The sequence below is a fragment of the Lactuca sativa genome, chromosome 4 (assembly GCF_002870075.4).
Source record: "Lactuca sativa cultivar Salinas chromosome 4, Lsat_Salinas_v11, whole genome shotgun sequence".
Classification (NCBI taxonomy): domain Eukaryota; kingdom Viridiplantae; phylum Streptophyta; class Magnoliopsida; order Asterales; family Asteraceae; genus Lactuca; species Lactuca sativa.
The window spans coordinates 260,488,426-260,503,748 of NC_056626.2; the positions used below are offsets into that span (position 1 = coordinate 260,488,426).

The window sequence follows — 15,323 nt, forward strand, 5'->3', positions numbered from 1 at the left end:
TCATCAAACTCAAAATTTTCAAATGTTCCTCCAAAACCTTCAGACTCATGCTCAGTTTCCATAAAAGAAGAATCTGGAATTGGTGAAGTTGTAGTATGTGGATCAGTGGATTGTGAAGAAAATAGAGATGTAATCGTTTGTTTGATAATATTTTCGAAGGTAGGAGAATCAGTGGTGGAAGTAGTAGGAATGATAGGTGTGAGTTGTGGAGGTAAAGAAACAATAATGTCCGAAGTTTTATCTTGGTCAGCATTATGCGAAGCATCCTCACCCATTGTGACATTTGCATCCGTATTAGATACGTTTACAATAATGTCTGAAGTTCGTGCCGCCTCAGAAACTGACTTGGCAATCAAATCTTTGGGTGATATAACAATAGTTGGTGCAGGATGAGAAGAGTCTTTTTGAAGATCGACTTTTGGAGTTTCTGGAATTATGTCATCTTCATCGGCAATAGACTCAGAAGAGAAAATGATTTTGCTTTTTTTCTTCTTCTTCTTGGAAATATGTTTTTCCATATCAGTTGCCTTTCGTTTCTTTGAAGATGGAGAAACAAGTGCCGGTATCTCATGAAATAGGACTCCCTGATGAGTAACTTGTGGTTTTCGTACAATGTTCATAAGTGGAGATAGGCTCTTGTGTTTGGATTTTATTTTGATTCTTCGAAAAAATCCAGTCTTCGAAGGAATGTGTTCTTTTTGAATTATTGGCGTATCAGCAACAGAAACTTCGGGTTTTGATGACTCTACTTCTATAACAGTTAACTTCTTCGGACTCTTTGGAGATTTAGATTGTTTGATTTGTGCCTCAGAAGACCCAGCAGCAGCCTTTTTCAGACGTTTGGACTTCTTCTCATCTTCTCTAGCCAAAAGAACTCCAGTTTCAACAGAAATATCGATGGTTTGCAAATAAGTAATCAAAACTGTGTTAGTAGGATCAACTCGTTTAAGCATGCCATCAGGAATACAAGCAACAAATGGAAAGTCTTCAGCATCATCTATTGCATCCTTCAGACAACCATACACATGGAACACAACTTTCTATTCATCTGCTGGAACGAGAATCCCCTCCTTCTCATAAAAATATTGTAGAATCATGCTCCAGTATCGAGCACACGAAATGCCATGAAGAGCATTCGTGTTTTCAATACTCTTCAAGAACTCCTTCCATAACTGGGTAGAATAATCAACTTGTAGATCATAATATAAGCCTGTGACCATAGTGTAAACTTCCATTCTCCCCTTGTCTAACCTAATGGTTCTTCCGGTTAAACATCTTAGGAAAATACCAAACAAAAAATTCCAAACACTTGGCAGACCTGACTTCTTGAAATCACTTATTTTGGACAATTGGGGTTGATGACCCATTTCATTGAACATATGAACAATTTGTGGGAATGTAAAAGTGACATACGGTGGAGAATTAGGAATGTCAAGAATCTGATAGAAAAGCTTCTTTGATAGTCTAACCTTTTTATCAGTCACTAGATTAAACGTAACTGCTTCCAAGGCTTTCGAATAAGTAGCTGTTGATCCAGCTTGAGACAACCATGTAAGAGGAACAGAGAATGAATTGAACATGGCTTTAGACAACACAGAGCTTTGCAGAGCAACAACGAGCATCTTAAGTTCTTCAAGATAAAGAGATACATTTGCTTCAACTTGGTAATTTGTACCCTGAATCTTCATTATTGGCAATGAGGTAACATCATCTATGGTGTGAGAAAGAGCTGCATCAGGATTAGCAGTCACCATTGTTAGGGTTTGAAAGCGGATGTTTAGCAGAGAGTATTTGGGAATATGAAAGCGTAAACTGATAATGAACCCTTGAATCCCCTTTTATATGTAACTCTTGAATTTGAAATCAAAGCGGGATAAGCATTTAATGCCGGCTTACGTGTCACCAAGAAAACCGCGTCATGATGATGATAAAGTAACCATGCGTCAAAAAGTAACTGTCACATCGCCTTGAAACCCGGAAGGAATACAAAACGTCTCCTCAAATAGGTTGTATTGTTTGTCCTAATTAAATAGTAACCGTCGGAACCCTTCGGATGGAGGTAAGTCTCTTTTACTTTAGGGTTTTCAAGTAAAATCATTTGCCAGATTCTTGAAATCACCATCCTGAGTTGGTGTTACTCAAAACCTCAAGGATTTCGTGTGTGCAATGTGTCAAAGAATAAAGATGAGAAGCAATTTAAAAAAAAAATTGTATATTCAGTGATGTCAAAAATTCAATTTGACACAAAGGCAATTAAAACCCCGGGCAAAGATTGCTTCGTTAATTATCAAATGAGATAATCAAAAACTTGTGAGGTTTCCCATGAATTACAATCGAATACTTGTACAGAAGTATTGAAGGGCTTCTTTTTCAATGTTTCAATGGGTGGCATACAAATTTCGTTACATATCATCCTAAACATAAGGTGAGTAATTGTAACCGAAATTACTTGTTTGACCAGTGTAGTCAGTGACTAGTTAGCTTTGAAAAACATTTAAGTAACATGGAATTTCTGATAAAACTCACACTGAAATCATATTCAAGAAGTAGATTTCGATCTTGTTGGGTAACTAACATCGTGGGTTTCGAATGTTTGATCAAGACCACTCATAAGAAATGAATATGATTTGGAGTTTTGAATGAAGGTACTAAAACCAATGTTTCGTTAAAATCAGGAACTAAGTTCCTCGTCAATTCCTTAAAGGTTGATTGATTTGGGTTTCACTTCCATCTCGGTCTCATGATGATTGATCATAAACACAGATTTGTGATATATCTAGATTTCGATTGGTTTTGATCAGAAACCTCTTGGATATATGTCTTCATGTGTGATATTGTAAGAATTTTGAGATGAAAAAGATTGGTATACGAAAGAACATGTACCTCTGTTATTTTGGACCAAACAGTAAACTCTTAACTCATGTGAGAAGAGTAAGGTAGCTCATTGGACTAATGAGAACGAAAGCCTAATTAGGAAGAAATCTTCGTTTGAAAATTTCATTAAGGCTTTCAAATATTAAGTCATTTCGAGGGTTCGGACAACATGCAACAGCATGCTTCTATGGACATCTTAACTAGTCCAAATAAAATATTCGAAATACAAATATTAGAATGATAGATGTACCTAACCCTAGAACTGAAAGCATTCTCCTCTTTGTATCTTCATGAATATTTGCAACACAATACTTAAAAACACTACTAGAAAAACAGCCTTTTACGACGCTCATTGCGCGTCAAGGAAGGCCCTGTCATAAAGAGAAACGACGCACTTTTGCGCTTCGTCTACAGACGACGCGCATTTACGACGCGCATTTATGAAACACATTTACGACGCGCATTGCGTATCAAGGAAGGCCCTGTCATAAAGGAAGATGACACGCATTTGCATATCGTAACCTTACGACACGTGTGTTTATGACACGCAATGCGTATCAAGGAAGCCCATGTCATAAAGGAAGAAGACACGTATTTTTGCATGTCATAATTTTCAATTTTTTTAAAATTATATATTTTTGATAAATTTACTAATTTTCAAACTAAATAACACATTAAAAATCTCATAATACAAAATAAAATACCATAAACAATAAAGATAATTCATTGCACTATTATGTCAAATACAAATAATCATTCCAATAGTAAGTAAATGTAACACATTGCTAATATTGCATAATATTTATTATAGAAAACAAAACATGTACAACCTTAAAAGAAACCCATGACTAAATTCTTCTTTAACAATTTCCTTTCTAAAGGAATAACCTTATGCAGGAACTTTGAGAGGGTTCAGGGCATGGAAGGAGGTTGCTAGAGCTGTCAGAACCTACACATGGCAAATCGGTAACTTAACATTCAATACAATAAAGAAATATGTTTAAAAATTTTCTATTGTTTTGAACACCTACATGATCAGCAAGCTTTTTTATACTCAGTAGCTTAACATGCAATATAATAAAGAAATATGTTTAAAAATTTTCTATTGTTTTGAACACCTACATGATCAGCAAGCTTTTTTATACTCGGTAACTTAACATGCAATACAATAAAGAAATATGTTTAAAAAATGCGTATAAATATCAAAAAACAAGATAGGAGCCGATAATTCTATGACACAAGGAAAAATATCCCTAGAGAACTATGAAAGAATTATGACACAAATGAATGAAAGTGCATTGCTATTTCTTTAATACTTACTGCATAGAGTAAGACTTGGCCATCATCCATAGTTTTGAAGGACATTGATGTCTCGCTATGCTGCACATGTTAAAAATAAAAAAGAACAAAACTGAGTAACATATGGACTTATCTAGCTTGCTGAAATAGACATACAAAAGATTTTGTTGTACTAGCTTGGTGAAATAGACATACAAAAGATATCAGGAAAAGACCAAAATTCCCTTGTGTGAAAGTAGCTAGATTACTCACGTCTTTCTTCTCTTGAGCCAAAAGAAAAGGATCCCTGACACCAAGAACAACAACAATTGTAAGAATAGGATCAAAGCAACGAAAAAAGCACCCATTATCATCATTTTCCCTAATTTCGGATCCAATGGAAGTATTTTGGACCTAGAACAAATTAAAGTTCTATCATTTAGGAATTTGAATCATTCATTACGATTCAAGTCATCAAGAACAGTTAATACTTACAGCTAATGGCTCTGGAGGATGCAAAACAGCTAATAAAAACTCTCCAATACTTCCAACTTCCCAATTTATTATTTGCAAACAAAGAGAATTTAAAGGAGTTCTTAAAAGCGCGGGTAGTTGATATTCAGAAAAAGCATCATAAACACATTGAGGGTAAAGCAACATAGAAATTAGTCAACTTACAGCTAATGGATCTGGAAACATTCCCCTGGTTGCACATGCCCTGCTCTACCCCTTATCTAAGCAACAAAAAAAGCAACATAGAAATTAGTCAACAACCTTGACAAACAAATTCAAAGGGTAAAAAGGTAACTTACTTGGCGAGTAGATGTTTGTGATATGCATGAAGGCAACAAACAAGGAGTGTTTTTCAAGGAATCAAAGGGTAAAAATGTAACTTACTTAGAGAATCACGAGCTTTTGAGCTATAATTCTCAAAGTTTGATTGAGTCAATGCATCCTAACATATCGACATCAAAATTTAAACTAGTTTTAGTCTTTAGAATCAAAAGTTAAATTAGAGTTGACTTAATTTTACCTGAATCCAAATAAAGATTACCTCAACAAGTGATGTAATTTCATTTTTCCTTTTGCGTGGGACTAACAAGTGATGTAATTCCATTAATTATGTAACTATAACTAATGGAACTTTTATTTACAATGTATCTAAATTCATGTATTCCTCCTAAAACATATAATAATTTGTATACTTTAGTCGTATATGTTTCCGGTTATCAACTAGATGGATTCTTTCAAAATTCAATGCTAAGAAAAATAGATTTTACCTTTGTGGTTGCAGTCTTGAACGGGCCTTCTTCTAGGCGTCTAATAATGTCCATCACCTTCTTTGGAGCTATATGTTGTGTTTTTTGTCGCTGCATTAAGAATTCATAGCTGGAGAAGAAGATTTATAAATGTTAAGAGTAGAAAAATATCAAATTAGACAGACACACAAAAAGATCAGATCTACCAAGCAGGCAGCCAGGCATGATGGATAATAAATCAACACAAGGAGGGGAGGGGGTGTAAGTATAATCACTTGATGTTGAGATGAAATAGGGAGTCACATGCCCTTACAGGAAACTGAACCTCACCTAAGCTTATCGAGTCTAAAACTAGGTCAGCACTAAGAGCATACAAAAACAAAAAAGTAATTTAAGAAAATAATAATAATAATAATAATAATAATAATAATGAAGAGAAAGGAAAGAAACAATAGTTGTTTGTAAATGAGAAACTTACATTCTCTCCTGTATAAATTGGCGAGCCTTGAAAAAACCAGGCTCCATACTAAGATTATTACGCATTATGTTCTGCTGTTGTGGATGTGGTATGCCAGGCATTGATGTCCAACCTTGGTTGGGTATCTGCCCAGAGAACTGTCCTGATGATATACGATTCATCTTTATCCTATTCCTGTCACCTCAGTCCTCACTTACTAGATATACTTCAATCCACCATCATACTTTCAGCTTTCTCTCTCTCTCCTCTCTCCCCTCGCTACACTCATGGCATCTCTTTCTTAGCATCCTCCTTAGCATAAGATAGGGAGTGGTGTAACACCTTTAGCATTTTTCTTAACACCTCCCTTGACACCTCCACTCCCTTTAGCCTAAGTACCTAACCTAACCCCCTCATCTCACTTTCTACTTTAGAACTAGAAAAATATCCACTCAAAAACAATGGGCTAAAAACAACATAACCACCATTCAGCAATTAAAATGACGACAAAAAAGACACCGTTAAATGAATAAATTCCAAGCAAAAATATTTTCTTTTTCTTTTTTTAATATATATAAGAAAAAGCCGCATGTGAATGTGATGTGTCATAAAAATCGAAATTCTTGATTTATTCTACTGACAATAAAAACACTAATTACACAAAATATTATGATTACCGAAAGGGAAAACAAAAACCCAAGTAATGTAAACCAAGCTCTCCCACCAAAACCTAACTTGTTTAGATATCACCAGCACCATGGACTTCCTGCAACCACCATATCCCACAATCAAATCATAATTCATAAATATTTTTTTTAATCATACAAACATACAAAATAGTTGTAATTTAGAAACGACCTTGTTTTGAATTACGGCTTTATCAGGGATTTCCAACTTGTCTCCGGACTTTGCTGCAATGACCACTTTACCCTTGAGAACAACTGAAGATCCAAACCACACGTCACCAGAAACCTTCAAGCTATCCGACTCGATAATACTGGGGATGGACTTGAAACGCTTCAAGAAATCTCCAACCTGATAAAACAATTTTTTACTTTTATTTCAATTATAACATATTCCTAATTTGATTTCGTTTATGGAATTTATTTTTAACTAATATAATAAATGAAAAGTAAAGTAACAAAACCTTCTTAAACTCAGGAGCCAGTTCAATTGAAGGGTTTGCTGGATCTGTCCTAGCTGGATTACGGACCACATACCCATCTTTTTCCGTGTAAAGATCAGACTATAATAAATAAATAATTAATTAATTAAATATATATATATATATGTATATATATATATGTATATATATATATATATATATATATATATATATATATATACCCTGAACAAGGAGCAGATTTGAACTTTCTTTCACTGGAAGGAATCGAGATCGGGGAATGTTGATTCCAATGGTATTATCGAAAAACTGATTGAAATTAAATTAAAATTAGTAAAACATTTAATATTTGTATATAAAAATAAAGGGAAACTAAAGAAGAATATGGAGATGATAATGATACTTTGATTGCAGCACCAGCTGTTGTTTCTAGCTGAAGAACTTTAATTCCTTCAACTTCCTGTAAACCGAATAATACTCATTATTTAAATATCAACGTACTTTCATTTATTTGTTTGCTTTCATATCTTTCTATTTAAACATGTTCTACTTTTATAAAAAAAAGTTATAATTTCTTTTTTTCTTATTAGGACATTAATAGGAATAAATGAAAGTAGGATGCTATAAAAGAAGTACCTTTGGATTTGGAATAATCTCCATCTTAAGTGCATCTGCTTGTACGAGTCTTTTAATAGCATTCAAGTTCACCCACCTGGAAATACTTACAGGTTCAGTATTGTAAATAGTTAATTCAACAGTAAATTACATTTTTAGTCCTTTGAGTATAGCCTTTTTTTGCGGTTTTGGTCCTTATTTGAGGTTTTTGGGGCCAAAAATATGTTATACTCAGGGACGGAAAATAGTTATTTTTACTTGGAACATGGACCAAAATTGTTACAAGGATCTCAAATAAGGCCTACAATTGCAAGAGAAAACCTATTGGAACCTGCTTCACTTTTCCTGATTACAAACTGAAAGCCAACATCAATAGTAAAAAACTTATGAGTGTCTTTCCATTATTATTACAAACCAACTGAGAAACTTAAGCATACTACTTAGCCAAGTGTTGATAACTACCATACTTCTGTATCATGTGAATTATTATTTGTTTTTGCACTTTACAAAAGAAAATAATGGGTAAAACACAGCCTAACATGCCTTCCGAGTTGGATAATGCTCAACTTTTACACCTCTAGATATATCCAAAATTCAATTTTATTTTATCAATTTAATACATAAAGTCTTCTAACTCTGTAGTCTCTAGCAATTAAATATTAACATTCCAAGTGATGCGGTCATCTAAAACCAACACCTTGTAGCCTTGTGCGGTAAACTTAATGCACACATCTATCTCAACTTTTATTTGCATGCTTTACAGATGTTTTCGAGTTCATCCCGGAGGTTGACTTTCTGGGAAGTCGTCACCACCTCAACAATACCAAATTTTGTTGCAATTAAATAGTGCCCACTTGGATTATGTCCTTCAATACCTGCCACCTGTCGAATTATGTTTATGTTAAATGTTTTTTTAGTTAGTTTCCATTTTTTTAACTATCTACCTGACTTGGGAAAAGGGAAAACCGATCCAGTTTCTGTAAGTCAAGGCGCACACGTTGACCTCCAGAATGCTCAACACTGTTCAAACAAGTAACAAAGGACAACAGTAAAGGCAAAGATGTATGAAAGAGCATAAAGATTCAACAAATATTACCTGCTTTGAAGTTCTTTTTCACAACAAATCATGCCAACAACAAATATACTTTTCTGATAGGTAATCAAGAGATGTAATTTATGTTGTTGAAGCTCTTCAAAGATGATAAAAAAAAGAAAAGAATAACTCTAACAAAATAGAGATAGGAATTACTTGGGAAGCAACCAATGGATCAACAGGTTCCTCAAAAAGCTGAGATGCAACCATGGCTTTTGAATACTTCATGATTTTATCTTCAAGATAATTAAACTAAACTTCCAAAAACATTAAAGTTAGTGATGTAAGCATAATCATGAGACAAAAAGCAATCAAAAAAGCTAATTTGAAAATCAATTTTTATATTTTATAATCATATTAACTTTTCAAAAAAGCTAATTTACTAAATTGCCCTTCTATATTAAAACCAATGTATCGACCAATTTACCCCGAGCTCCCTAACCTTGATTGAGAGATGGATATCAACTCCTTCTGTTTGATGTCTTCTATTATACACACTCCTCATTCATGTGCGAAACACTCTTGATTCAGGTGCAACACCAACACCAGTTTGTCAGCCACAATCTAATCTAAAGAAAAAACACATAGCCTAGAGGAGAGAAGAGTAAAATACCTCAGATATGATGATTGTTCTACATAGGAGTAAAGGTGTTAATTGTTGTTCATGGGTAGAGTGGTGCTCTAGGCCTTCCCCAGTTTTGTAATCTGTTTTGGATTTGACTTGTTTATTTTATCCTCCTCCTAGTTACTTGCTTGGTTGTGGCCCTTTTTAATTTATTGTCTGTTTCCAAAAAAAGTAGAAGCATCAATCTCAATCAAATCAAACTCAACATCATCTTCGTTAAGATTAATGGCCTTACTATGAAATTTTTCCTAAATTTGTCAATCCTTAAGCTGTTATCAATTCCTATTCATCCTATAGACGCATCAAAATAAATGTATAACTTGTCTTTATAATAAAAAACAGAACAATGCTCAAATTGCAGGGTTAGTGGATAGCAGGGGTAATCTGGGAACTAGAACTTTAAAATGACATCTCAATATATCTGTGGAGTGAAGAAAACCATGAGAATCATTAAAGATTATTAGAAGTTTCTATTTTGCTGGAACCTATAACTTCTCAAATTGTTATAACTATCTCATTCTTTTATTTGCTTGCTACCTCCCTGTATCTTGTGATCTTTTAACCAATAACAGAAAATCATTGCAATTTTAGTTCTTGTTGTTTTTATCTTGTCTTTTAAGTGGATTCATTACAGTTGCTTTCCTCTGTTGGCCTTCTCGTCAAGTTTTTATCTGTTAATTTAGGAGCCTGTACTGTGATCTTTAAGTAGTAGGAGGCTTCGAAAGTAAATCAACGTGAGGTAAATCAACGTCAGGTTTGTGTGATCCTGAGATGTACTGGAATTTAGAAGGAAGGGCATTATTGTCCATTTAATCAAATCAAGGGAGCTTGACAAGGTAAAACATGCTCCTCTGATTTGTCTTTCTATACCGGAAAAGCAATGAAGTAGAAAAAAAATGGAGAAAATTGGGGTGAAGAAGAAGAAACCTGATAGTAGATTGCAGGCAGGACAGTCACTCGTTGTATGTAGAGGTGGAAGGTACATTCCCGATACAAGTATAGAGATGAAGGTTTCAACAACCCTATCGATGTTCCCGATACAACAACTCTCGAATTTGAAAACCTTCCATCTGCTTTATACTGGCTCGTATGATTGGAAGAATGGTAGTGGATGAAGCGTTTGTCGATAGGGCCAGTGCGTCGTCGCTGTGTGAGGCCAAAAGAGATGGTGAGTATTGGAGGTGGTGGTGGTGGGTTAGGACAGAGACGAAGGATGTGAGATATGAGAGAATGATAGTCCTCGTACGTTCTTGGGAAAAAAAACCCTAGTTTTGGTCCCCATTTTGTAATAGGAACGCGCGTTTAAAAATTATAAAGCGACATGGTGAACAGGACACGCGCTTATGATGGGTGTCTTCCGTGTTTTTTATTTTTATTTTTTTCTAACACAAATTATATGGCGCACAAAAATGCGCGTCCTAAATCCTTGAAAATTTTAGAGAGATGACATTATTTTTACGTCACATACTTTTGCGTATCGTAAATCCATGGGCGTCATAAATTGCGCGTCATTAAAAGCCTTTTTTCTAGTAGTGAAAGAAAGAATAAATAAAATCTTTTTGTTGTTTTTGATTTTTCAAAAATAAAGAACGAAACAATAAGAAAATCTTTTTGATGTTTTTGATTTTCAAAAATAAAGAACGAAACAATAAGAAAATCTTTTTGATGTTTTTGATTTTTCAAAAATAAAGAACGAAACAATCAAAAGTACTCATTGCAAACATATGAAGTTTTACCATGCTAAGAAAAATACCAATTATACAAATTCGAAGCGCTCGAAGAACTGACTATGAACAGTAACCTTATCCTTTGATGACGTGACTCTGAACCATTTTTATCGAACCTTCATTCTCCTTTTTCGCATGAAACCGAATTTCCATCGATCATTCCAAGTCCTTCCAAAATTCTAACAAACGATTTTTCATCCAAAGCTTTCATGAAAATATATGCCAACTGATCAGTTTTTTTCATGAAATGTACTTCAATATTTCCATCCTCCACATGATCTTTGATAAAGTGATAACGAAGAGCTATATGTCTAGTCTTCGAATGCTGCACATGATTACGACAAATTCTTATTGCACTTTGTGAATCACAATATAAATGAATCTTTTTCATGTTAATTGCATAATCATGTAATTGACTTTGAATCCATATTATCCGTGAAGTGCATGCAGCAGCAGCAACATACTCAACTTCAACAGTTATGATTGAAACACATGTTTGCTTTTTCGATTGCCAACTCACCAACTTGCCATCGAGTAATTGGCATCCACCACTTGTACTTTCTCTATCAAGGTTACAACCTCTCAAATCTGCATCCGAATATGCTTGAACAAAGAACCCAGTATTCGAAGGATACCACAATCCTAGTGAAGAAGTTCCTTTGAGATAACAAAAGATATTCTTTACAGCATTGAGATGTGGTTCTCGTGGATTTGATTGATACCTAGCACAATTACATACAAAAAACATGATATCAGGTCTACTAGCAGTTAAATATAGTAAAGATCCAATCATGCTTCTGTATAAAGTGAGGTCAACTGCTGGTTTATCTAACGAAGGAGTTAGTTTGATGCCAGTTGCCATTGGAACTTGTAATTTTGTGCTATTCGTTAATCCAAACTTCTCGAGCAAATTCTTCGTATATTTTTCTTGATTGATGAAGATTCCTTCTCTGCTTTGACGAATGTTTAAACCAAGAAAATTATTAATTTTTCCTATCATGCTCTTTTCAAACTTACTTTTCATCAAGTCTTTGAATTCTTTAGACAAAGCTGGGTCAGTTGAGCCAAAACTAATATCATCAAAATATATTTGAACAAGAATCAGATGATTCCTAACTTTCTTACAAAATAATATGGGGTCAACAGATCCTTGTTTAAATTTAGATTGCTTTAAAAATGAAGTAAGAGTTGCATACCAGGCTTGTGGAGCTTGTTTTAAACCATAAACTGCCTTATCTAGAATATAAACATGATTAGTATATTCTTCGTTAACAAAACCTGGGGGTTGTTCCACATAAACAGTTTCTTCGAGTTCTCCATTCAGAAATGCACACTTCACATCCATTTGATAAACATCAAAGTCTTTGTGAGCTGCATAAGCCAAAAATATACGAACCGCCTCGATTCTTGCGACAGGGGAAAAAGTTTCTTCGTACTCAATTCATTCTTGTTGAGAGTATCCCTTAACAATAAGTCTGGCTTTGTTTCGAATGATATTTCCATCATTGTCCGTTTTATCTTTGAAAATCCATTTTAACCTGACAATTGAAATATCTTCAGGTTTAGGAATTAATCTCCAAACCTTGTTTCTTTCAAATTCAGACAACTCAGATTGCATTGCAACAACCCAATCAGAGTGTTCCATTGCAATCTTCATAGTCTTTGGTTCGATTTTAGAGATGAAAACATTAAACATGCAACGTTCTTGATGTGTATTTAGTACCTCATTCTTTGAACGGATCTAAGCTCTTGTCAATACTCCTTCTTGTGGATTTCCAATTATTTGATCCTTCGGATGATCTCTTGTCCATTTTTCCAATGGTGGATAAGCCTGATTGATGTCCAGAGGTGCGTCTTCGTACAATTCATCATTATCTGATCATGCAATTGAACAAACATCATTAACATCATGATAATTTTCATTATTTTGAAATAGCTCCCCCTCAATATTACCATTTAATCGCTCCCCCTTAACATCAGGATTTTCTCCCTCATTCTCCCCATCGAAAGAATGCTCCCCGTCCATCAAAGTGTTCGAATCCAAGTGCTCCCCCTCCACTGGATCATTGTGCATACTTTCTCCTATTTTCTTGAGGAGATGATGTTGAATCGTCAGTTAGCTTTGAAAGTTTAGGGATATGATTATCAGGAGCTTTTATTTCAGCATTTCCAGCATGATCTGAAATTCCAAATATCAAATCATAATCAATATCCATGATTTGCATTGGTTTAGATTCATCTTGTGTTTCTTTCAAAATTGGATGATTTTCAAATTGTTGTTCAGATTGTTTTATATAGTAATCATCAAATGTAAGATTAAAAGTTTCTTCCACTCTTCGTGTACGCTTGTTCAATACATGATATGCTACTGAATTATGCGAATACCCCAGGAAAATCCCTTCATCAGCTTTAGCTTGAAACTTCGAAAGGTTATCCCTGAGATTCATAGTAAAGCACCTGCATCCGAAAACATGGAAGAATTTCGCATTAGGTTTTTGATTATTGAGAGTTTCGTATGGTGTAATATTAAAATGCCGATGAATAAAAGATCTGTTCTGAGTAAAACATACAGTGGATATGCCAACATAGTCCTCGCAGCTTCACATAAAGATCGATTTCTTCGTTCAACAACACCATTTTGCTGCGGAGTGTATGGAGACGAGAAATTATGCGAAATGCCTTTGTCCACCAAAAACGAATCAAGAACATTGTTCTTAAATTCAGTTCCATGATCACTCTTGATTTTGCAAACATTCTTTTTCAATGTTATTTCCATTTTCTTGATAAAATCAATCATGATTTGTGCCAGTTCGGATTTTAATCTGAGAAAATAAACTCATGTGAATATGGAAAAATCATCAACAACAACTAAGATATACCTTTTGTTGTTGAGTGTTGAAACTGTTGAAGGACCACATAAATCAATATGTAAAAGCTCCAGTGGTTCGATAATCTTTGAATCAATTGTGATCGGATGACCTTGTTTATGTTGCTTGCCAAGTTCACAAGCTGCACATAAAGAGTCATTGTCAAATTTAAGTACAGGTAAAACCTCTTACCAAATCTTACACCACAAGTTTGTTGATATTTCGAAAGTTGAGATGTGAAAGTCTTCGATGCCAAAGCCAGCTAAGATCTGATGTAGCTTTCAAAAGTAGACATATTGCAGGTTTACCCATAATTGGATTGATGTCCAATGTAAACATGTCACCTTTCCTTTTGGACTTAAGCAAAACTTCTTTTATATTGACATTCGAAATAATGCTTCCTTCTTCGTTGAAAAGTACTTGATTGCCAGTGCCCACAACAAGTTGAGAGACACTTATTAAGTTATGTTGCAGAACTTCAACATACGCAATTCGATTAACCGTGAATTGACCATTCATGATCTTCCCATATCCTTTGACTTGGCACTTCTGATTGTTTCCAAATTTAACAACTCCAGCATTTTTCAAGCTTCGAAAGTCTCTAAGATTCTCCTTCTTCCCAGTCATGTGACGAGAGCAACCACTATCAATATACCATTTGTTATCATATTGCTCGTCACAAAGTACCTGCAATCATTTAAAGAATTTAGGTACCCAAGGCTTTTTGGGTCCTTGTAAATTAGATTGCAACAAAGAGTTTAAAGAAGAACTTTTTACCCAATCACAAACTTTTGTTTTGAGACTATTAATAATGTCTTCATCTTCATTTGTAGGGATTGAAACATAATATTTTGTTGGTTTCGATTGTATACTAACATTACCCTTCATATTCTGAGTTTGTGATTGAACTGTCTTCGCTTTTGTGATTGGTTTCCATGCTTTCACCGAGATATTCGAATCCTTTGATGATGAACTTTTTGGATTAGTGTCTAAGTCCATAACTATTTTGGTATGTACTTGACCCGATGGTGCATGGTCCTTTTGGGTTGCCTTCACCAAAGCAACTTGATAGGATGAATTATGGAGAGAAAGGATTAAATATGATTTATTAATATACTATGAGAATAATATATTAAAGAAGAAATCATATTGTTTAATTAATATTAGTCAATAATTAATTGGTAATTAGTTTTGTGACTAAAAGAGATTAATTAAACTTAAGGGACTGGAATTGTAATTATAAGATAATTGCAATTGGGCCATGGATTGCCTTATATTAAGGATTGGACGAATTCTATGGGAAACCCATGGGGAAATCGTCCAAGGCCTTCACGAAAGGAGTCCATGGGTTGCTTAGGGCTTAAGCATCCAAATTAGGGTTTCCTTGTTAAGATAACCCTAATAG

General features: G+C 34.4%; 1 protein-coding gene across 1 annotated transcript; it reads right to left on the reverse strand.

Annotated features, from left to right (window-relative positions):
* Window positions 1–6,607: 6,607 nt before the first annotated feature.
* On the reverse strand, window positions 6,608–8,927 carry LOC111883436 (UTP--glucose-1-phosphate uridylyltransferase 2-like). The gene is made up of 11 exons (XM_052771122.1): window positions 8,856–8,927; window positions 8,703–8,755; window positions 8,551–8,626; window positions 8,399–8,488; window positions 7,928–7,962; window positions 7,628–7,703; window positions 7,395–7,451; window positions 7,219–7,300; window positions 7,016–7,116; window positions 6,727–6,903; window positions 6,608–6,634 (listed from the first exon to the last, which is right to left on the reverse strand). The coding sequence occupies exons 1-11, from the start codon at window positions 8,925–8,927 to the stop codon at window positions 6,608–6,610; spliced, it is 846 nt and encodes a 281-aa protein (XP_052627082.1).
* Between the last annotated feature and the right edge of the window lie 6,396 nt (window positions 8,928–15,323).

Bases quoted from the DNA above. Each gene is read 5' to 3' on its own strand.
- LOC111883436 (XM_052771122.1), bottom strand. From the start codon at position 8,927: ATGAAGTATTCAAAAGCCATGGTTGCATCTCAGCTTTTTGAGGAACCT. The intron at 8,489-8,550 runs GTAGATAGTTAA...ATAATTCGACAG, and splicing joins TTTCCCTTTTCCCAAGTCAG to GTGGCAGGTATTGAAGGACA. The intron at 7,963-8,398 runs GTCAACCTCCGG...GTTGGCTTTCAG, and splicing joins TGGTGACGACTTCCCAGAAA to TTTGTAATCAGGAAAAGTGA.